The sequence below is a fragment of the Abrus precatorius genome, unplaced genomic scaffold (assembly GCF_003935025.1).
Source record: "Abrus precatorius isolate BTA unplaced genomic scaffold, Abrus_2018 Scaffold4, whole genome shotgun sequence".
Classification (NCBI taxonomy): Eukaryota; Viridiplantae; Streptophyta; class Magnoliopsida; order Fabales; family Fabaceae; genus Abrus; species Abrus precatorius.
The window spans coordinates 14,881,626-14,906,595 of record NW_020874384.1 but is presented as its reverse complement, the minus strand read 5'-3'; the positions used below and the strand labels follow the sequence as shown (position 1 = coordinate 14,906,595).

The 24,970-nt window shown below is 32.3% G+C and overlaps 2 protein-coding genes and 1 pseudogene across 2 annotated transcripts; all 3 read right to left on the bottom strand.

The window, feature by feature from the left end:
- Nucleotides 1-3,554: 3,554 nt before the first annotated feature.
- LOC113866174 lies at nt 3,555-4,889 on the bottom strand (annotated as a pseudogene).
- Nucleotides 4,890-5,732: 843 nt separating this feature from the next.
- Nucleotides 5,733-6,731, bottom strand: LOC113866173. The gene has a single exon (XM_027501056.1). It carries the CDS (start codon nt 6,729-6,731, stop codon nt 5,772-5,774), a length of 960 nt encoding a protein of 319 aa, XP_027356857.1. The 3' UTR covers nt 5,733-5,771.
- Nucleotides 6,732-9,975: 3,244 nt separating this feature from the next.
- Nucleotides 9,976-24,964, bottom strand: LOC113864833 (rho GTPase-activating protein REN1-like). Its single transcript, XM_027499001.1, is given in 25 exon segments — nt 9,976-10,602; nt 11,058-11,168; nt 12,117-12,177; nt 12,400-12,569; nt 12,690-12,746; nt 12,832-12,915; nt 13,007-13,067; nt 13,997-14,046; nt 14,233-14,553; nt 15,633-15,869; nt 16,345-16,369; nt 16,371-16,619; nt 17,617-17,701; nt 19,425-19,494; nt 19,571-19,626; nt 20,070-20,147; nt 21,429-21,548; nt 22,012-22,156; nt 22,432-22,510; nt 22,627-22,697; nt 23,081-23,157; nt 24,046-24,082; nt 24,382-24,468; nt 24,697-24,802; nt 24,924-24,964. Coding segments are annotated over 24 exon segments (2,799 nt in total). The 5' UTR covers nt 24,727-24,802; nt 24,924-24,964; the 3' UTR covers nt 9,976-10,164.
- Between the last annotated feature and the right edge of the window lie 6 nt (nt 24,965-24,970).

Sequence of the window (24,970 nt, the reverse complement as noted above, 5' to 3'; positions counted from 1 at the left end):
ATATTATTTAATAAACTAATAAATATAAATTAAATAAAAAATTTAGACGAGTATAAATATTTTACCATCAATGTTTTAAATTATTAATATTTGCTAGTGTCTTCAAAATTTAATAGGTTTAAACATGTTTACGAGGAAGATTAATAAAAAAATTTACAAGTGTCCATTAAATAGCCATATAAGTATTTGACATACCTTTTATAATTTCTTAAAATAATTATTTTAGAATTTAAAATTATATTAAAATCCTGTTGGGTGAAATTCATTAATTACTATATATTAGGACCAGTTTGCTGCAAGTTTTTTAACCTAATACTTTTTCATGCTCGGTCTATAATCATCAAATCCATCGTCCATGGTCATTGAAATTTCAGTTTTATTTTCAATTTTCTTAAGTCAGTGTATGTTCATTTTAATAAGTTCACGGTGCCCTGTTACAGGTTAATAATCCCTCACTAATTCTAGGGAATTTTCTCTATTTTAAAATAAAATCCACTTATCCTTTTTCTATAAATTATTGTTCCATCAGCCACAAATATAATCTTTCTACAACTGCGGATGATTTTGAGTTTATAATTAGGAGCTGAAAAAGTGATGTAGTGTCATATATAATGAGTATACACATTAAATTCAATCCACCATAATTGTTTCGGGAGTGGGAGCTTATATGTTATTGCAGCGACGTCAAGCATGTTCAACAAGAGCTAAAGGATTCAATTAAAAGCATGAATTAATGTTGAGGATACCAACTCGTCTTCAATAAATTTTCAAAAAAAAAAAAAAAAAAGACTTAGGGGCTGTTTGTTTCCCCTTCTTAAAAAGAGTTTTCAATTTTTAAAATTTAAAAACTTCAAAACTTGTTTGTTAATTTAAATTTTAAAAATTATTTTTAAAAACAAGTTTTTATTTTCAATTTTTAAAACTAAAATACATAATAGTTTTTAAGGTGTTTTCGTTTTTAAATTTTGATTTCTCTTTCCAAAATTTGCAAGATGCAGAAAAGTTGTTTCTTATTAATGGCATTCTTGTAAATAAATTAATAAAATAAAAAATGTAAATAGAATAGATTAGAGTTTCACAGCATTCTCACATTTCTGTGACACCGACAACTTTTCACCATCTTCATAACATTCTCACGTCTTCCCGGCAAACAACAACAACTTTACAACTTTATCACCTTCTCAACACTCTTAAACCATCACCATTGTTTTTTCTTAGGTTTTTTCCTTTTCTCATCTTGGATTTTTTTTACCATTTTTTATTTTGATTTTTATTTAGATTTATATTCTTCCTCACAAGCATCAACATATTTGGGGAAAAAAACTCATGTTTGGTTCTTCTCTTCTTGCATTTTTTTTCTCTTTTTCTGAATGTTTGATTGAAGTTTGAAGATAACGAGATAAAGGTAGTGTTTGAAAATGATGTGCTATCAATAATTAAGTATTTTTAAAATTTTAACATTTGTATGAGTATGTTTAGTATTGTCGACATTCCTTTAATTTTTTCAATCATATTAAATGTGTTGTTAGCATAGCCAAATTTGGTCAGCATAGCAAAATTTTGAACTTTTATATTATATTGATTGAACAAGAGAGTGTAAGATATTATATTGAGATTTGGTTAATGCTATCTGAGTAATACTGACAATGAGAAAGAGCACTCTGAAACTAGTAGGATCAGGGTAAGGGAGGAATATAATCCAAGCTGATGAGCTCAATCATAAACTGCATATCAACTTTGAATTTGATCTCTAGTTATGATAAAATTCTTTCCTTTTACAAATTTAGTTCTTTCTTCCCAAAATTTTCACTGTATCTTATGATGTATTTGTTGTAATTACTATCTTATTCCATTTGATGAGTTTTTTACCTTTGTATAGCCGTTTAAAGTTGTCAAAGACTAAATAAATGTTACAAGAAATACAATTATAGAAGTGAAATACAACTCTGCTTTTTTTCTGTAACTTTTAACAGTTTAAAATTAAGACAGTTTTAAATTCATAATTTATGAAACTCTTTGCATTGGAAGTATTACTTTAATATAATATTAAATTTTAATGTTTTAATAATTTTTTAATTTAATATTTCCTTTTAAATATAAAAAATATATTTAATTAAATAAAAAATACTAAAATTAAATATCAAATATATATAATTTAAAATACTAAATAATAAATAAATAAAATCAAACATATTTTCTTTTTTTAGTTTTTAAAAATAAATTTATCAAACAAGTTTTCTTATTTTCTCATCTTAAAAACAGTTTTATAAAATTGTTTTAAAATGTAATTTTTAAAAATTGAAAAGCAAAACTAAATCAAACAACCCCTTAGGGTTAAACTTTATCAATTTTGCAAATTATCTTGTGATTGTTTTATAATTTTGAACTCTTAAAAAAAATCATCAAAATAGCATATAGTACAAATTAAATAAGGACATAATCATAAAACTTTACTAATTAATATTTCATTTTTTCATAGAGTTCTTTATTATTCTATTTAATAAATTAATATAATTCTTCATCTATTTATGATACTATGTATTTATAAAACTTGTGATGTTTCTTATATAAATAATATGATTAGTAATAATAAAATTTAAATACATTATTATTAATGAAGTATTAAATTAAAAAGAATTAAAAATAAAAAAAAATCATATAACAATTCTAATAAAAAATTTATTATTATATGGATCTACTATATACCTAACTTGGATCAACTAATAGAAATTGTTTTCTTTACTTGTGAATAACATAATATGCAGTTGTAATAAATGTTTGAAAGGTAAACTTTGTGACTAGAGTAATCTACCCAGCTCAAAAAGACTATCTCTACTCAAAGATATGGCCTTACTACCGACCAAAACTAAAGAAAACCAGGAATCGCCCTTCTTCTATGTCATATCTTTTACATGATTCACTCATATCCAATTAACCCTCCTTCAACACACACCTCCATTGCAAACATTACTGTGATCGTCATTGAAATTGATTTTCACGGTCCCCTTCCAAATTGCCATCCACACTTTTACAAATGACCATAAAACAACACAACAAACATACACAAAAGTATGACCTACAATATAAAGAATACAAAAATAGAATCAACAGAAATTAATTTGAGTAAGAAATAGTTCTATATCGCTTAAGTAAAATCTTAAGTTTGAATTTTTGTATATGTAAAAAAATTTCAATAATAAAACCACCTATCACATTCAGTCACTCAAATTAGATTCAGATTAAATTAAATAGAAAAAAAAAACACAAAATAAAAATTGATCAACAAAAATTGCTTAGTAAATCCATTCTCAGTCTCTCTGTCGCACTAAAACCTCTTCTCTTTGTAACACCTTTCTCTTCGTCTACATATATACACATACATGAATTAAGATCCTCTCATTTTTTTACGCGAACATAACCTTTATGTTCCGTGTTAAGCTAAAATGAAAAAACACAAAATATGAGGGTCATGTGACGGAAAAGAATCATGATTTCGCTGCATGCATGTATGCAGTACGTTAACTCAACACACACGCACACCATTCTGTTTCCCTCTAATCCCACCATTTGTGCACAGCAAGGCCTTCATCCCTTAACATCCCATACAATGCCAAACGTTCCCAATAAGCCCTTCGACTTCTATTCCTTTTGTTCCCTTGTTTTGGCTTGCATTCCAAGAAAAACTCATCCACTAGCCCAATGGAATTACCCCTCATCAACCACTTCAGCCTCAGCTTTCATCATCACATACTCTTCATCCTTCACATTCTTCCTCAACCAATCAGACATCCCTATTTGTGATACCTCTTTCCCTGAAGACTCCTCTGTCACCGTCTCAATCTTATATATCTCAAAACTATTGTTCCTCGTTGGGTAATTCTTCCGAAACCAATCGGTTCCACTCCCTCCTTCTTTCTCTGGCAACCCCACGTCGATGAAAACACGACGAGGGTAGCTTTCGAGAGAATCACCCATTAAATCTGGTAGGTAGCGCGTGCGCTCCAAAAGCACGTCCTCTAGTTTCTCCAACGCTGCCTTTTTGGCCTCTGATGAGTAACCACATAGCTTCCTCGGCGCAGCGAAGCTGAGTTCGTTATCAGCAACAGCTTCACCGTTTTCTTCATAGCCACCGCGACCGCGTCATATCTCCTCATTTACACGATTTTTTAATAATGGATTTTGTGTAACTAATGTATAGTCAGTATATGGTATTTATTTATAAATACCTCAATAGTATTCTTTTCATTTAATAATTTTTATTTTTCTCTTATTATGACGTTACATTAATTGTTATATCATCAATTTTTTTTCTTTTCTTTTATATCTTTTTAAGGGTAAATACACCTAATGAAACTAATAATTTTTAGAGTAGATTGATAGTGCGTTTTATGTATTTTTAGAATAATTGTTATTATTAATATCATATAAATATGTATAATAGATAGTAGAATTAGTAGTTATTATAAAAAGATATAAATATTTTTTAATTTTTAAGATATTAAAACAATTATTATTATTGATTCAAGAAAGGTATCAAGTTTATGTGCAAATGCCAATAAAATCATTTACAACTATTTTCGTTCAGCATATCCACATGACGGACAAACCATTTTTTGTTGGTATGCGCTATAGCCTCTTCAAAATTCAATGGGTTAGCATATTTATGATGAAGATTAATAAAAAAAAAAAACCCTCCGGAGTATAAATTAAATAGCCATGTTATTATTTGACATACTTTTAAATAATTATTATAGAATTTAAAATTATATTAAAATCCTGTTGGGTGAAATTCATAAAACTAATTAATATATATTAGGACCAGTTTGCTGCAAGTTTTAACGTAATATCTTTTTCATGCTCAGTCTTTAATCACCAAATCCCTCGTCCATGGTAATTAATTTAAATTTAAATTTTATTTTCAATTTTCGTAAGTCTGCGTGTTTTCATTTTAATAAGTTCACGGTGTTATTTGATAACTTGATGGCCCAGAAATATGTGAATTTTCTTACAAATTAAGAAAAGATGGAGATGAGAAATTTATGTCTCTCACTTTTTCTAGGGAATTTTCTCTATTTACAATAAAATCCACAAATTTATCTCATGTTAATATATTCAGCAAGATATCTATTTATGATGCTATGTATTTATAAAACTTGTGATGTTTCTTATATTAATATGATTAATTAGTAATGGTAAAATTTAAATACATTATTATTAATGAAATATTAAATTGAAAATAACTAAGAAATAGAAAAATCATATAAGAATTCAAATAAAAGAATCTTATCGTTATATATATTGGATGACTATGATCTGAACAGTGACAAAAACTAAAGAATGAAAAAAAAAAAAAAAAAAAAGGGAAAGCAGGGATCGCCCTTCTTGTATGTCATATCTTTTACATATCCAATTAACCCTCCTTCAACATACATACCTCCGTTGGTGCATTATTGTGATGGTCATTGAAATTAATTTTCACAGTCCCCTTCCAAATTGCTATCCACACTTTTACCAACGACCATAACACAACACAACTTCTCAGACACAATCTGCTAAACGTACACGGAATTGTGACCGACAATATAAAGAACACAAAATGAAAATTGATCAAGAAGAAGTCCTTAGCGAATCCACTCTCGGTCTCTCTATCGCTCTGAAACCTCAACTCTTTGTAACACCCTTTTTCTCTTCATCTACTTATACACACACACACACACATGCATGCATGCAGTACGTTAACTCAACACACACGTACACCATTGTATTTCTTTCTAACCCCACCATTGGTGCACAGCAACACCTTCATCCCTTAACATCCCATACAATGCCAAACATTCCCAATAAGCCCTTCGACTTCTATTCCTTTTGTTCCCTTGTTTTGGCTTGCATTCCAAGAAAAGCTCATCCACTAGCCCAATGGAATTACCCCTCATAATCTCATCAACCACTTCAGCCTCAGCTTTCATCACCACATACTCTTCATCCTTCACATTCTTCCTCAACCAATCAGACATTCCTATTTGTGACACCTCTTTCCCTGAAGATTCCTCTGTCTCCGTCTCAATCTTATATATCTCAAAATTCTTTTTCCTCGTTGGGTAATTCTTCCGAAACCAATCGGTTCCACTCCCTCCTTCTTTCTCTGGCAACCCCACGTCGATGAAAATATGACGAGGGTAGCTTTCGAGAGAATCACCCATCAAATCTGGTAAGTAGCGCGTGCGCTTCAAATATTTTCGTGATTTCCCTGATGCTGCTCTTGGTGGCTCCAAAAGCACGTCCTCTAGTTTCTCCAACGCTGCTTTTTTGGCCTCTGATGAGTAACCACATAACTTCCTCGGCGCAGCCAAGTTGAGGCCTTCATTGCTTAGCAATTGTGCTTTTTGTTGCTTTTTATTCATGACGTCTTCGTTGGTTAAGTCAGGAAATAAATTTGAGAAAACCTGGTTGGTGTTCGTAGAATCGTAGTTGATGTGATCAAAAGAATTAGGCATGGCTTGGTGGGAGGAAGAGATTTTTTCAAGCAAGGTTAATCCCATTATGAATGGTAAAGAAGTTAAGGCCAATGCCAAAAGCAATAATCCAAAACACATTTTGATGAATTTGGAATTGGGAAGCCTAATGAGGAGATAGCGAGCTTCTGAGTAAAGAGTAAGTGGGCAATCGGGTTTGCTTTTCTTATTGCAATTACGTTTTGCTTTCAAGGTAGCATCAATGAGATCGATTGCCATGCTTGTAGGAAGTTAAGAAAGAGATCGAAAGGTTAATCTTAAGAATGACGTGAGTGTGTAGAAACTATAAAGTAATTAGGTAGAATAAGAAAATGATTGTGACGGGTGGTAAATTAAGGTATAGAGAGAAGAGAGAACAACGAGAGGCAAAATGGAACTTAGCGAGTGCTAAATCTTGCGGCGGTGTGGTTTCCACCCACAAGGGCAACACGGTTATTTTGCAATGTTGACCAAAGTGTCATCAACTCCCTCATCCTCTGCACCTCCATTGTTTGAATTTACGCCCCAGATCGATGATGGTTTTTGATTAATGGCTGCCAATTCTCCCTTTAATTCAGAGCTCTCTATGTTAGCGACATGTTTGGGACAACATAGCGCTCACAACCCTTTTCATTGATCACGAATGCATGGAGGGTGGGGAGAGGAGGGGAGAGTGATTTTCTCAGCTTTTGTGCAATCTAGCTTTTTGGTTTTCAGGGACTCTAATTTGGTGGGATGAAAGGTGCTACATGGAGGGGTTATAATATGGGAGAGAGTTAGTGGATTAAATTACAACCCTAAATTTGTCTCATGGAAAAAAAAAAACTGTTGGTGCCACGAAAATTGAGTTGCACCGTTCGCTATTTGCTGTGATAAGTTCATTCTCTTTCAATTTTATCCCTTTCAGAAGTTTTACATTTTTTTTTCCATTTGCATGGTAATGGTATGAGGTGTGGAATTGATCATGGACATGTAGATTTGCGTTGGCATTCCGTAATTGCTTTGCTTTGCTGTTTTTAATCTCAAAATGTTATTCTATAAATGGGTATTGAGGACAGATATTAGTAATTTTACAGATTGCATGTGTCTTTCACTTCTACATCAAATTTGGTCAAATTTGTAAATTACTTTATGGATATATCCCTTGTAAATTAGTAAGTTTATCCTTGCAATCAACTCTAAATTTATGTAGTATTAATTATTCTTATAAATATTTTGGTCAATTGCTTACGTTTCCTTATGATAATATGAAAATAATACAATTATAATTTACATACATACAAATAAGAAAATTGCACAATAAATTAAAATGTACAGAAACCTCATATTATTCCTTAAATTACAATTTATATAGGACAACTACAATTAAATAAAAAAAATAACTTAGCTAGTATTCCATCCATAGATACTCTACGAAGAAAATCTATGGGAAAAATCATATAGTATATAAAATCTGATAGTATATAGAAAGATTTAAGACTTTCATCCCAATCGTCATCTTCTTATAATATAATTATATATTTCAGTTGCATTAATCAAGCCTTATCACAAAAGAAATATTCTATGCTTTTAACTCAAACAAGGCTCGTATATAACAAATGAATAAAATTATATTTAAAATAAAATATTAATTTATATTTTTCATAACAATTTTTACAATATTATTTTTCTTCATATTTCTATTTATCACATTGATTATTTTATTTCATAGTTTTCTCTTTTCTCTTTATTTTATAACAAATTATACAAATACAATTTCTCTAAAATGTTGGTTGCATGTATAAGGTGATCTCAAAACAACCGATCGTCCATCATTTTAGAACCTTTGGATATAATTATTTTGTATTCAATAGAAGAAATTAATTGCAAATTACCTATCAAAGTTACCGGAGCATGGTGGTCCAAATATATTTTTACAAATGTGATCATAATAATAATATTATTGATGACGATAATGACAAAAATTAGAAGAGTAATTATTTAAAGTGAGATTACTCTTCTAATTTTTGTCATTATCGTCATCAATAATATATACACATAACCATTCATCTTCACTCATCAAAGCCAAAAACACTTTTAAAAAGTGCTTTCACAAACACAACGATTTTCATTCAATATGAGATGAGTCTCAAAGGCTTCTTCGAAGGTGGTGTTGCCTCCCTAGTTGCAGTGTGCATCCACTCGACCTAATCAAAGTTCGCATGCAACTGCAAGGAGTAAAAACTCTCACTCTTCCAACGCACAATCTCCGTCCAGCTTTCGCCTTTCACACGCATTCCCCAAAGGTGGATGATCGTGACGGCTTCACAGTTAGCTTCGTAAGGAAACGATTATAGGGAAGGGGGGGATGAAGGATGGCCTTGGAATACACGTGGCGGCGATTTTTGCGGCGGGGTTTGTGGCGGCGGTTGCGTCTGTGATAAAGACAAGGGTTATGAATATGAAGGTGGAGATTGGGGAGAGGCCTGCTTATAATGGGGGCTTTGGACTGTGCTTTTAAGACTGTTAGGGCTGAAGCTCCTTTTGCCCTTTACAAGGGTTTCGTCCCTACAATTTCAAGGCAGGGTCCTTTCACGGTTGTTCTTTTTGTCACCTTTGAACAGGGCAGAAAGCTGCTCAGGGAATTTTGATTTATCCATCCCCTTCACTTATATCACTCATTCTTTGGTTCATATGTTTGGATCATGCCCAATACTATTAGTATTATTACCTTAATGCAAACATCCAACAGGCATATTCCAATTGAGTTTTATTATTTAAATTACTAAAAGTTCATGCTGTATATAATTATTTTTATTTCATATTTTTATATAAATTTATTTTTAAAAAATACACTTTAAAATACTAAGTCCCATTTGAGGTGTTGAAAATACATTTCTCTAGTCCAATTATATGTTAATGAGTTACGACTTTAAGACACTTGCTAGTTATTAGTCTCTTTTTTATGTGGTTTTTCTAAAACGAATTTATTTATATTAACCATATTTGTGTCAAGTACCTATACCTACATACTATCCACATTGAACATTTTACGGAATATCCGATACTACCAAGTTAGCAACCAGTTAGCCACTCACCAAATTGGGCAAGTCATAACTCTTTCTGCTCAACATTTAGAAACGAAAGTATTATCTGCTTAAAAGTTTTATGGGCATTTATTTTTCTTTTATTTTTGTAGAGTCATGGAACTTTAAGTTCCATTCAGATTAAGAGACCCCTGAATCTGATTATGGGTAGACATAATGAGATTAGTTATTAAATTTTTGCTAGAACAACGGAATGTGGACCAAGGTTATGTGCCTATTGCTTTGCCAGCTTATGGCAAACAACTCAATGTTATTGCCGCTACAAATACGTTAAATGTAATTGCAAATCATCATGCTGTTGTTCACTGAGCTAGTAAAAATCAGCATGTAAAGGTTACAAAAGGTTCGGCCTATGTCATGAGGATGGTTGAACTATGCCTTGCAAATCCTGCTTTTTGGTGTAAATGGAATGCTTCTCTCGTTTGAATATGAGCTCTAGTGCCAACCTTATCAAAGAAGGATTCTTCTCATTGTATTACATAAACCACACAAAACAATGTTGAAAGACACAAGCAATGCCCCAGTTGAACAAGAAAAACATTGACTGGATCTGGATTTTGTTCTATAACAGAAGACTCGCCTCGTAATCACCGACCTTTATCCACATTAAAAGTCTGATGACCTTCTGATCTTCCTCTTTCCAAATGTTTTGGTTGCTGATTCCATCCATCTGTGTGGTGGCTTGGGTGGCTATCTGATTTCCTCAATTTGTCTGAACTTTGATGTGATTTACCTTTGCTCGATCCTTTATCTGAAATCTGCAGTGACTGAGAATTGTCCGAGCCTCTAACTCTTTCTGGGTTTGGGACAGAATGATGAGCTTCAGACCCTCCATATCTATGAGGGGATGGAAGTGCTTGAGGACGGTCATGTCCTTTTCCTTTTTCCACGTTGTGTGCAGAGCGACTTGACTCTCGGCCTTTATCCATATTTTGGAGTTCGTTTGCAATCTGATTTCGGCTCACCTTCAAAAAGTTCAGTCTGGATGTCAGTTTTGTCATTGCAGAAGGAGTGAAATTTGCTCCCTGTTGTGAAAGCATTTGAATAAATAAGTCTATCTAGTCGACTAGTCCTATCAATTTTCAATATCAAGGTTTTTCCACTGAAATACGCGAGAAATTAGTTACCAAGCTAACAAGTAGTTTACTATCTTCCATAAAAATTCAAAATTTACCTTGCTAGGTAACTAGTTTGATTGCTTCGTCCCAATACTAAGCAATGTTATAAAAGTGACAATGATGCAACGAAGAATGAGGATAGGAGGAATAACGTGGATAAAGTAATTAAGACATTGTTTATGGAAAATGTTAGATAGCAAAATTAATTTGACAAAATAGGAGCTTGAAACTTGAAAGACTTGGGCATTTTATTGACTTTTGGACGGATGAGTACTATTTGTATTTGGTAATAGTTCTGATTCTACAATTTAAAGAAAATGCTGATTTATGTCTAGATTCATAGCCAAGTTTATGAAACCTACCTCACCCTTTGTACTAGATTTCTTGGAGCTAGTTGGTGGATGTTTGTTTGATGTAGGTGCTGGCTCTGGCTTTCTCTCAGTATCACTTTCTGCTCCACCAATATGAGTGTCCTGTTGTAATTACCAAATACCCATGGTTTAAGAAATGATAATTTTCAAGTTACTGTCACCCTTTTCAGCAAATATGCTTATTTTCTTCTATATAGCCACATAAGAAAATTATTGGAGTCAAGTGTGAATTAGTCTCACATGAAATGAGATATGGGCAAGTTAGGGGTCTATAAGGAAATGGACTCATTCACCCATTGCCTTAAGGTTTTGGAATTGCATTGTGGTGTGCTACCTAAAACTCCCCTACTCCAACAAAAATAAATGATTATTCACTTTGGCTTTTAACCAAGCAAAGCTTGAGAGTTAACAGCTTGAGGAATTATGCAATTTATTTTTCTAGCAAGCAAGTACAAACTGAAATATGTTTGGGAGAAAATAAAGTTCTATAGGATTCTTATAAGTAATCATTATGCTTTATTGACTTCAAATTTCTTGATCTGTAGGCTCTATGCAGGCACCATAGGCTCTTCTTTTATATTAATATGTTCTTTGCTTTAAAACTCACTCAAATCTTCTTTTGTCTATCTGCTAACATATGGATCAAGTAAAAATCAAATGATTATTATAAAAGTAGAAAGAAGGATAGAGGATCGATAGCCCTTACAAAATATATTTTCAAAGTTTTATGACAAGGGATAATGGGAAAATTTGAGTGCCATTGTCTATCTTCGTTCCTTAACTTATTCAACCATCAAAGGTGTATCTTTTTTGTTATTTTTTTATAAAATTTATTCACTGGAGACACTATAAGGGGTATTGGTTTCTTATAATAGTATAGATTGAGAATAAATTTATTTAGCCTTTTTTTAAAAAGCAATGCAATCATATACTTAAACGATGGGACTATGATTTATGGTCTCTCCTTGCAATTTTGCTCTTAAAGTTGACATTTATACCTTGTGGCAGAGACTAAGGAATAAATCCTTTATTGCTACTATAATGATTTACCTTACTTATTGACCTGTCAGTTTGTGATATGGCAGGAACTTCAGTATCTGCCTTGTTTTTCCTGTTACAAATATTCCCCATGAAGAAAGTCAAATTTAATTGTCCATACAATTTCCTTCGAAAAAGAAAACAGTCCAGTGCCAAAAAGACTTCTACTCAGACTTGGAAGAATTATTGTGAACAAAAATTTTCTATGAACACTGAAGCCAATAGAAGATCAAGATTGTGAAAATATGAACAAAAAATAATGTAATCACAAGCATATAGGTAACGATAAACATACGATTTTCTCTCTTTATTTGATATCTGTCGCGGTAGATTAGAGATTTCCAAACTGGATCCATAATTTCGCTCAAGTTGTGCATTAAGCCTGACTCCAAGCTCCTCAACCTTCCACTCTAAGTTAGCAAGGTCTGCTTCTACCAGAGCTAATTCCTCAAGCCCTGCCTTGTTCTGTATAAGATTTGAATATTATGAATTAGTTGTTTGATCAAAACACATTATTAACCTTCTTTGAGTGAATTTGACTAGTCATTTCATCAATATTGAGTAAATTAAAAACTAGAGTTCTACCTCAAGAGCTATCCGAGAATTCTTTTCCTTGTTCAACTGCTCCTGTAGTCTAGCCACCTGTGAAAAGAAATTTTAGAAAACAATCTCAATTTATTTACAAGAAGAAAGAGGGAAGCTTCCCTCATAATGAACAATAACATACATCTTGCTCTAGAGCCAGACGACGTTCTTCCAAGGCTTTCTTTCGGTTATCCATATGGGATTGCAACTTTGCATTTGCCTTCACCTACAACAGCAAGCAAAACTGATCAATTGACTTCAAATAATTTTAACTTACATCTAAGCTATGTAATCCAGAAAGGAAATCAATAGCATACTTCATCTGCGATTTGAGTTTGTAATTCTGCCCTAGCAGCTTCAAGCCTTTCAATCTCATCTCTATGGCCAGAAACATAAATTAGTGGACAGAGAAACATGAAGAAACTAACAGGCATGCCAACTCTTAATCTTAAGTATATGCTCCACATCGAATCAACACATACACAGAAAGGTCTGGTCAACATTTAGAACCACTAAGATATGTTTCTTCTGAATTTGTAGTTAAGTGGCTATAAACATTTTTGAAAAATTATGGACAGGGTCACTCTGACAGAAAAGGTTTGGATGTCAATGATGGAAAGATAGTGCACCCGAAGGAAGAAAGTCTATCTTGCTTGATTAATTTTCCCTAGTTCTTAAGAAAGAAAGGAAATTGATGGGCTTTGATATTTATCTTACTGAAACTATGCGTATAATTTTATACTCTTGCTAACTTAATTTCAAACATACAAATCTATAAAGCATTTCTTCTGGATTCTGGATCCTTCAATTGGGTATTAACTATTTTTCATGTCATGTATTATGTTGTTTTGACATTTCTTTCTTTCATAAAGCTTTCTATCCATATGACACATTAACATCATAGATGATATCTATGTTCCTCTAGGAAGTGACTTGCATACTAAGAGTACTACTATCAAAAGTTGAGATGTACTATTTAATTGTGATCCAATGGCATTGGCATGTCTGATTATTTTGTTGTGTGGGGTGCTTTAAAGGGTTGAAGTGAGTATTCTGAATACACATACTTTACAAATTGGATTACAGGTTTTGCAGTTTATCTCTCAGATATATCATGCTTTGATTCAATCACAAAAACTAATTTACATTTGTAGTCCAAATTTTCCTAGGATAAGAGTATCAAGAAACACAACTAAATTGGCAACAAATGATTTAAAGTAGGAACTACAATATTGCAAATTTTCAAGTTTACAACTAGTGGCTAGAGCAAGAGAATAACATACAGTTGATAGATGTCAATTACTTACTCATCATCGACAGAATAATCTATGGATTCCATGGAAAGATTCTTCCTTGCCTGAGGCAGAATACAAAAGAAGAGATAAAACCTCAGACTAATTAGTACAAAGGCAATTTCACTCCCAAAGAAACTAAATGGAAAAAAAAAATTAATAGCAAAAGCTTTAACCAATTTAAAGCAAGTGACAAAGATGTAACTGACAAGGTAAAAATTCCATCATTAATTTTGAAAAGAATTACTCACAGAGACTCGCCCCAACATGGTGCGGTGCCGAGGTGCTGGCCCATTGGACATGGTATTCGATTTTTTGATACATAAAGGACTAGGAGAATTTGAATTATGCAATTTAACCTGGTCAGTGGACACTCCAACTATACCAGCAGGCTTATTGGACTGATCTGCATGAGCAGTCTTATTTGGACTTGTGAGATTTTCAGATTTTTTTTTTATATCTTCGGGTTGATTCAGTGAACCTTCAAGTGACTTTGATGATAATTTTTTTTCGGCTTTCAATTCTTCACTAGCACTTGAAGATTTTGAACTAGAACTAGCATGATCATGGTCCTGTCCATTAGAAGAAAAAAAAAAAGTGAGAATTTTCACTCTTCCTCTCTCCTCCCAGTCCCCCACCTCCAGGTTGCAGTGATTGCAGCAACGTAAATAACTATCTTAGAGGAAAAAGTGTAAGGATGATCAGACTAAATTGATGGACAACATCAACTTACATAATTAGTTTGAATAATAATTCAAGTTATTGGAGCATTTTTAGAGCTGGGGCAGGGGAATAGCTTGTTCGACAATACAAAGGGTAAAGTGAAAAACCAAGATTAGTTGGAGATAAGAAGTGAACAACTGAACGAAGAAAAGGCTGCAAGATTAAAGGCAAAATAATTACAGTACCATGTTTAACCTGGGGGGACTACTTAGCTTATCTTCTAGGAATTAAGATGTTTGGTGCTATTTTATGCATATGAAATATATATATAGGGAAAAATCGAATTACACCGGTGCAAGTTACACTTACTGTTACACTATTTAATAACTTTTTGTTGGATAATTTAATCCTAAAACTAACCATTAGATTAAAAGTTCCAATTACATAGATCACACATGCAAAATTTGAGATTGATTCAAAATTATTTAATTCATTATTCATATATATCAAAATTAACGTAATATATACTTTTGAAATTAACAATTAAAGATTTGATTTTGACAAAATTTGACACAAATAATCTAGTTAATATAATTATAATTCAACAGTTGGACTTGGATTGATGAAAATTATTTTATATATTAAGTTATTAACATTGTAAGAGTAAGACTAATTTACACCGATGTAATTTGAATCCTCCCAGTATATATGTGTGTGTGAAAAATTAATGATAACTCTACCACTTAGAGTCTAACTAAAGATTTTCTTGAATGAAATAGTGTCAGATAGCAAGAGAAGGCCTGACAGAATTACGTGTGAACACTCTTTCTATCCTTAAGACAGGCTTACATTTTTTTTAAATGGATTTTATAATTTACTTCCCTAAATTAAATTTGTTCCTATGAAATGAAATGGATATTCTTTAATGAAAAACCTATTTATTATAATTGCACCAAATTGTCATAAAATAAATAAATCAGGTATGAACCTCATCGTCGCCTGCATCATCAGCCTCAGATTCTCCAGTTTCACTGTACGATTCGCTAACAAGATCATCATCTGCTTCTGCATCAGACTCCTGTACTGATTCATCTTGTTCATCGTCATCATCATAATCATCATCATCATCCTCGTAGGACAAATCATCATCAGTAGCTTCCTCACTCTCAGATCCACTCTCTTCTTCTGAGTCAGTGTATATATCAGGGGACACAGAACCTTCCTGCTAGAACACTATTACTTAGACATCTATAGAGACAACAATGAATAACAATAACAACCAAGGCTTATTACATTAGGTGGAATCAGTTACATGTATTCATTAACACCACTGGGCTCTATTGGAAAAACAGTGGTACAGAAAATAAAAAATATAATATGAAGATCAAACATGTAATTAATCAGATAGGGGCAAAGAGTCATCTCATACCACTTGATGCTAGTTTGACATTGAAAACCATCCATTTATATACTTACAAAAAAATATTTAGATTTCACATGCAGCTGATCATGTCTTCTATCATGAAAAGGAATTCAATCGTTAAGGAAGTAATGCACTCCCTATAATTATTTAGAAAAGAAAGTGAGTTGTACTAGAGGTAGGTAAGATTTAACATATCAGCACAAAACATCTGCAGCTTATGAATGACTAGAGTCTAATAGATGCATGCAACATGGTTTCATACTATATATATGGAAGCCATGCAAAAAGGAATAGTGAGATATAATTACCCCAAATATGTTGTTATATTCTTCTAATAAAGTTATAACAATTGCTTGAGCATGGTTCGCTGCAGCAGCTGCTTGTAAAAGTTGAACAGAACCATCACCACCTACATCAAAATCATTGTCAATCTCACATTCTCCAGCCAGAAGGGGGCGAAGAAGTAAAGGTGCCATGCAAGCTGCCACAGCTGAGGAGCTCATTCTATTAACAGCTTTGCGTGAAGCCACAGCTTGCATCATTGTGAGTATTCTGTACAAGAATGAAATGAAATCAGTAATTTGCAACACCAAAACATGATCTAAAAAATAGAAAATTGACAAAAAAAAGTACTGTTTCTCTTACCCAATTGTGTAACTGGAAGTGTAACAAATGACCTATACCCATTTATCATACAATATTCAATCACAAGTTACTTCAAGGAGACATTGTCAGTACTACTGAAAAGTATGCCGTATATGAGCTTATTTACTGGTAGCTGATTCTTTGGTAATATTGAGTATTCAATGTGGTATCGATAAAAGATGCTTATAGATCACTTGTTAAACCTTAGTGATCATATTTTATTAGTTATTTAGCCTTACAAACAAAAAAACTCTGCCTATGTCATACTTTGTCGCAAATCAGTACATAACCAGTCCTAAGCTCAAATAAAAGGCAAGGGTTGTGTTAAACAATTGACATTCAACAATAACTTAGACAAATCCCTGACATGGACAGACATTGTGATTGTGTTTTTGACAGGACACAATGGCATCATTACTCCCACCTTATAGAAAAAAACTTTCATTATTCCAAAAGAAAAATCTATTTTTCATTATAAAATCTGTAACTTATTCGTATTTTCATGGTTCACTTCCACATTTTGAGCCATTAGGTAATCCAATATCTTGACCTGCTCACTTGAATTCACAGTTTTTGTTTTAATTGTTTCTCAAATCATAAACAATGAATTCAACATAGTAACCAATAGTAGATCCTAAATACAGGCATATCATGCATTCACAAATGACAAATCTAGGGATATCTTTGGCTCAACATAACTTTTGTAATGTAGTAGGTTCCTGAACACACAAGAGTATCCCAGACCCAAATCAACAATATATATTTCAGTTATTAAATTAACTATCCAAAGAATAAGAATATCCTTAAACCCTGAAATTCAACAAATAAAATAACAAACATAGTGATCAATAAGTTAATCCAATAGGAAAGATATGGGAAAAGGCAAAAGTAATCAATCAAATACCTTTGCAATAAGCGACGATTTGGTTCAGGGAAAGTGTCATTTATTGCTGCACGCATAGCAGCAACCCTATTCCCACGTTCAGTTCCTAATAGTGTGCCAATTTTGAACAATGAAATGCAATTAAACTTCAAGAGAAATCTATATTACTTGAAAAACAATTTGAAAACAATATGTAATCTTCAGTGCCAAAATTATCCCATTGTCTCTTTCTCTTGTAGCCCCAAATGGTAGTCAGTATGGCAAGAATCAATAAGAGACCAAAAAATTTCTCTTGGTGCAAAATGGTCAAGAGGTTTGAAATCTGCATAATCAACTGTTGAGTTTTGCAGAAATTTAATTTCATTATATTTATCTTTTATCTTCTATTCTCATATATCAAATATTAGTATTTAGTCATATGTGTTAAGAAACTTGGGTCTAATCAAAAGTTAGCTTATAAGAGAAGGATTACCTTATCTCTTATAAGAAGTACTTTGTTAATTCCTAACCAATGTAAAACATCTTAACACGGTCTAACACACATTTACATAGGTGGCTTAACAGGACTGGACATCTTTAGGTAGCTCAACGTTCAAACTAGATAGGCTCTGATACTATAATAAGAAACATGTATCTAACTCACTTCCAAAAATTAGTTCATAGGAGGACTATCCTATCCCTTATAAAGAGTATTTTGGCTCTATTTCTAACCAACGTGAAACATCTTAATAATATGTAACATTATAATGCAAAAATTTAAGTTGCTAAAACCAGAAAAAATTGTTCAAATTTGATCAAATTGTTCATGACTTAAAATTCAAATAAAGCTACTATGTTTAGACAATTAGTTCTTCAATATGTCCTAATACCAATTAATACTTCTTTTATTCTATTAATAGTTTATATTTTATACTTAATAATATTGTGAGATAATAAACAAGATGTATAGAGTATGTTCAACAACTTATTCAGGCATTGGATTTCCTCAAAATGAGGAAGAAAACGAAGATAAAACATAGGCAGTAGGATGGGAAGATAGCCAAACAGCAAAGTGCCTACAAGCATGATAAGACAACAACCACCTAGCATTATTCCACTAGGCAAGCATGATAAGACAACATGATAATAATGTTTGGAAGTCCAAAAAGAATAACGAGCACAGTTGTTAGAAGATATAGTAACCTATGATGCAATGGTATTCAACAACATAACTTGGAAGGCAGTGTTGCAAGGCTGCAGGAAGGGATTACTATTTAATTTTGTGTATCATTTACTTGTTTATTGACAAAGAATAAATAAAAAACCTAACTTTACTGCATCATCCAAAGTTAAAGCAAATATTAATCAGAAACACAAACAAGTTCTGACAACCAGTGTAAACTTCAATCACTAATGTCTTCAATTCTTGTGAAATCTTTCAGAGCAAGTGTAAGTGTTCAAAATCTAAACCTTCTTATCTCATGGTTTAGCTGCAAGTGAAGTGAAAAACCAAGTCATGAAATACACTACTGCTCCTTTTCAACAACTAGTTTACAAAACCAAGCTTCTTACTAGAAATAATAGATGTAAATTATCATAATTCAAATCAAATATTCCATTTAATATAAGATCTTTTCGTTTCTCCCTTTCAACTAATTGTCCAAATAGTATAAAACTTTCCATTAAAATTATTAGATTTCACATTCAAACATGTTATTATCAACTTCAATGAACCTTCGCATCTGACAACAATCATGGAAAATTAAGTTTACATAAAAGACATAAATAATAGGTAGCTTGATAAATATTATAAAATAACATATAGATGGAAAAACTAAAATGACACTTACGACAAGCTTCTAACAGTGCCTTACAACAAGATGCTGGAACTGGAGAGGATGGCAATTCCCGAAGCACATGCTGAAAATGTATGCAAATAAGAACATAAAATAATGTATGGTAAAGGAATCAACACTTCAATTCACCATGAAAATACCTTAACACAATCACCAACTACATGTGCATCCTCATCCGGAGAAAACTCAACTTTTCCTACAACCATATAACATACCCAAGACCATAAAACTTGATGAGTAATGTTGACAAAAAAAAAAAAAACAGTGGAAAGAAAAAATGTCTGCAATTGGAAAACTACAAAACTCCATCTTCTTCATCCATCTTATTTTGCTAGAAAAGCATGGCCAATGCAAATATTAAAGGAAATTTCATTGAATCCAAATACATGAATAATGTTCTATTCAACGTATACGATATGATAAGGAATTTTTTTTATAAGCAAAACTCCACATATTTCTCAATGTATTTGTATGGAAAATCCTGAAATACCATGGAAGCTCTTAATGGATAGATATGAGAGAACTATCTTTAGCACTCAATGTAATCAAAACTGAAGCAAGGACAACCAACAAGCTAAGGTGGATGTATCCAAACAACTATATACAGTTGGAATATTAGCAAGGAACCGAAGTACAAACCTTGTTCGTATTCTCGAACACGACGTTCGACCTCATCAACATCAGCTGCTTGTCGCAAGATCCCTTCCACATTAGCTCCTGTTTTATAAAATTCATTAAGTTCATATGAAACACATGTGAACAGTTAAGCAACATTTGAGGGGTCATTTAGACTTGATCTTGGCTAAAAGAAACTAATGTATATTTACTAGTTGCTCACTCTCACCTCCCTCTTCCACCTGAAACCAGAAATGAAACCCAATTGCAAGGTCACAAGTGGTATAATTTGAAACCCTTAGGACTTCCTTTCTCCTTAACTTTTATTGATGAGGTTGCTCTTACTTTGCAATTTTCTTTTCTTCATTAATAAAAGAACAATAACGCGTTAAAAATGCCAAACGAGGCAAATCTTTTATACAAAAAAATGAACCAAATATTTACATCCATCAGCTGTGCAAAGGCATAAAATGCCTCTAATGATGCATCAAGCATGCATTTATAAAATTCTCTGATGCATGAGAAAAACCACTTTAATATAAGAGTTCAGAACATTCTAACATAGACATGCACAAAAACCAGTTCCATTTCACTTTTTAAATAAAAGGCATGTAATAAGTGACATTGTGAGGTAAAAATAGCTAATATTGACTATACATGTATGATTAAAAAGTCAAGATTAGCTTTTTTACCTAAGTTGTCACCCAATAAGCACCCTTTAGAGGGGCAAAGTGGTCCCAACCCTTCCCACATCCCCAAATATTCTTTAAAAGAATTACATATAAAATTTAATATAACATATTAAAATATGTTTAATTTTACAATTTTTAATTAGCTTTTTATATTAAACTTGAGTGTTTATCCTTAAGAGCAAAGATTTCTTTCGATCTATTCTATTTTAATACACCACTTGACTTCTCTTCCTTTTAGTATCTCTACTTTGTCATTTATATTTCTTCTTTTGAATACTATTCTTTAAATTTAGTCAATCAACTTGTCTAGAATATCAAAACTTTCTATATCTACAAATTTAGAAGTTTATAAATTTGAATGTCGGTGCATCATACTAAATTAATAGTTAATTTACACAATTTATTCCTAAAAAAAACTCCTCATTCTTGATAATGAGATTATCTCTTAATGTACTTTTTTTCCTTTTAACACGTGATTTCATCATTATTAAATTAGAGTAATTTATATTTTTAGACTTAACATAAAAATATCCAAATACATGAAAAATTGTTAATAATATAATTATGTCTGCTAAAATTTCATTATTTCAGCCCCTTGCAGATCTTCTGGATCTGCCCCTCATACATACATGAGTGTGTGTGTGTTTATGGATATATATATATATAGAGAGAGAGAGAGAAGAAAACTCACCATGCTCTTCTATAAATGTCAGGGCTTTCTCCAAAAATGATGGAGTTCCATCAACATCCTCCAAAGCAAGTAAGATTGGCCGACCAATGACAGTAGATTTGGCTGGTTCTCTCTCCTTTACTACAAAGTGCAGAAAATTCAGATCAACAGAAAGAAAAAGTTATAGACTTTTACTGCATCAAGCACAAGCATCATCACATAAAAACTCACAACTAAGGCATTCTACAAATGTCATAACTGAAACAAGGAAAAAAGATAAAGAACAGGTTTAAGGTGTAATGTAGAACAAAAACAATCCCAATGTCCCAAAGAGACAATCAATTAGATGATACAAATTTAAAACCACTATCACTGTCAACTATACAAATGGATATGTAATGTTCATATCAGATATCAAATCAGAAAACCAACACACCAAACAGTAGTTGTTTGAATAAATATTTACTTGATGACGATTAAATTATTTCATGAAGTACCATATACATATCATGAACAACATTCGTAGTGAATGAACCACAGAGTGCGAACTGCGAACTGTGTGGTCAAATGACATATGGAAAGCACAATTATAACAAGGGCATACACTGGTCCAAAGAAATATCAATTGAATCAGTCTGATCGTTCCTAAAGATACCATTTTGCTCCATCACATTGACAGCACTAGGTGCTTGTGCCAACGCATTCTCAAGTGCAGTCTTCCACTCATATAAATCTTCAGTAGTTTCAGCCTACAACATCAACATTGAAATGATATGTTAGCAGCAAAAAACATTTACACATTTTCCATTCTGTCTGCATCTATCCCTTTATGTGTTTAACCAAAGAGCATGTATATCATACAGATAGAAAGCATAAATCTTATTAAAAGAAAAAGGCAACCATCATCAGAGCATCTAAATAATTTGTTTGGAAATATAATTCACCAGAATAAAAATCCTATATCCTCTTAATGAAAAAAGACATCTCCTGAAGGAAAAATTTTGAGAAAAGAAAAATAAAGCACCTTAAGTGTGAAAGCTCGTCCATCATGAACATCAGGAAATTGTACTGTCAAAAGTTTCTTATCTGGTTTGATAACAACACTACAAAATTTAACAATAAAAGTTAAAAGACTTCATGATCCTTTACAATCCTTCTATCATGACAATATGAGATAAACAAAATGATAATAAGGTGTAGTTGTGGAACACAAGCCAACCTGCCTGAATTGTTGAGGTCAATGCCACCTAGGGTCAAATTCACTTCATTTCCCTTCTGAGGGACAGCATTCTGAAAAGCATAAAACATAACGATAAAGATATATGACAAGAATTTTGCAAATATAAAAAATAGGTAGGTACACAAATTAAACTTGCAGGTGTGTAAGCTGGAAATTCAAGCCTTATACATGGTTAATTAACATTTTGTTTACTATTTCTAGTTCTTACCAATTAGCTCTTGTCATCACTATCAGCATCAACCTCAAGACAATCTTATTATGGCTAATCACACTAAGACAATTAACAGTGGAATATGTCAGTTCCTATTTTTAAAAGAGAAATGCCTCATAGCCACTAGCCAGGGAAAAAAATAAGCCACGACTTCGCCCCCATTAACTAACATTATATTAAATTAATAAAGCACGTCAGTTTTTGCTAAGAAAATGTACTTACTGGATCACTTCTGAAGAAAACAAGTGACGTTTGTGTTAAAATAAACCACCTTTTCTTCCAGGATGTCCATCCAATTCCTACACATCAAAGGAAAAAACATTATGTGATAATAATGACTTCAAATCTCCTCAGACATTCTGCCAAGAGTTGAGCATTATATATGCAGTAAAAATATGGAAATTAAATTTTGGGAGGATTAAAAGAAGAATTAGCAATGATAAATGATTTCAATATTGACACTGTAAATGGCCTAAGAGAAAATACTGATGTTGTAGCATACTTACTTTCTCATGTCCTACTTGTCTAATATTAGTTCACATCAGAGCTTTCTTTTCTAGCTAAACTTCACAGATCAAGCATTACAAAATTCTCATCAATTCTTGGTCCATAGTTCCCTTTTTCAATAAATTACTTTTCCCCGGCATTTTGCTCCTCTATATTATGAAAACCTTTATAAAACTCTGTTGTTTGATAAAAAATGCTATGACCAAATCCAAAATGTGATCGAGCCTAATGAAATTGTTAATTGGGCCATCTACTCATGAATGAATGCTTTGTTTCCTTTTTCTCAGCATATAAGGCTGAACAAAGTATAAATGACATTCCCATGAAACATCATATGATGTTTAGATTTAATGAATCAATTATCAGGAATGCATTTTGGATTTCGATAGTGTATCTTGTAAATACAAGAGATTTCTATAGGTTTTCACAATAGAGGGGAGGTTTGTAAAGATACAAAATCCATGGGAAAAGAGAGTGATTTATTCTGTAAAAAGGGGAAAAAAACTATGTCTATCACACCCATTTTGCTCTTGCCTTTAAACATTTAGGTTAGGAGTTAGGACAACCATTTGTACCACAGGAAAAGACACTAAACTTGCTCTTACTCGTTCCATTATGAATTACATGAATGTTTAGGTTTTATTAAAAGAAAATATGTAAACTAGTGGAGAAAAACACACCTTTGGAAGATATGAAAAGTGGCCCACTCTTGAAAATCTGCAAGATGTGAAATTATAGGAATTTAAACCGCGATATCAGAGGGACATGGAAACCATATTCACTTCAAGTCAGCTAAATTTAACAATGATGGTTTTTTTTAACATGCATGCCTTTCAACATCTAAGTAAGCTCCATTAGGATACGTTTATAGTCATGCAAAAGTCCAACATGGGAAATTTTTGACCGTTGTGACAATGTACAGCCATGCTCTTCCATTTAAGCAAGAAAAATAGTCCAGTTGATCCAAATTCACACAAAATCTCATCATTCCCATGTTTGCAGAGAACAACAATTACCATATTGCCGCTGCCACCATGAGAACGCTGATGCTCTGGTGGCCCAGACTGAGGGTTAGGAGAAGGAAGAGAAACACCACCATTCCCCTACAAAATGAACACGTAATTATATTGTATGATTTTTTTTCCCTGTTTATTTACATATATAATAACACATATATGCTCAGAAGTCCATACTCCGAGGCACCGTCATCCCCATTCTTCAATTAATTCAAAACTCACGGTAAATATGAATATATATATATATATATAGCAGCCAATAAAATTGTGCATTGAAAAATGGTGACAGCAAATAAATAAATAAAAGCTTTTCACCTGAGACAATTCTGCACTTGTGTTGGTCATATCTGTGATCCCAAAATCACAGAAGTATATCCAAGATGATTACCCAGCAGAAGTCACCACATTCAATTGACCAAACCTTGCATCAACATTCATCAAAACGGCAATGCAGCTCAGCGATTATTACAGGAAAAATAATAGTTTAAAAAATAAAAGAAGAAGAAACGACAACGTTGTATTGAATCTACATTGTATTATACCTGGCTTGGAAACCAATCAAAAGAGAACAAAAATATGAACGGAAAGA

Coding starts and splice junctions, on each gene's coding strand:
- LOC113866173 (XM_027501056.1), bottom strand. CDS start 6,731: ATGGCAATCGATCTCATTGATGCTACCTTGAAAGCAAAACGTAATTGC.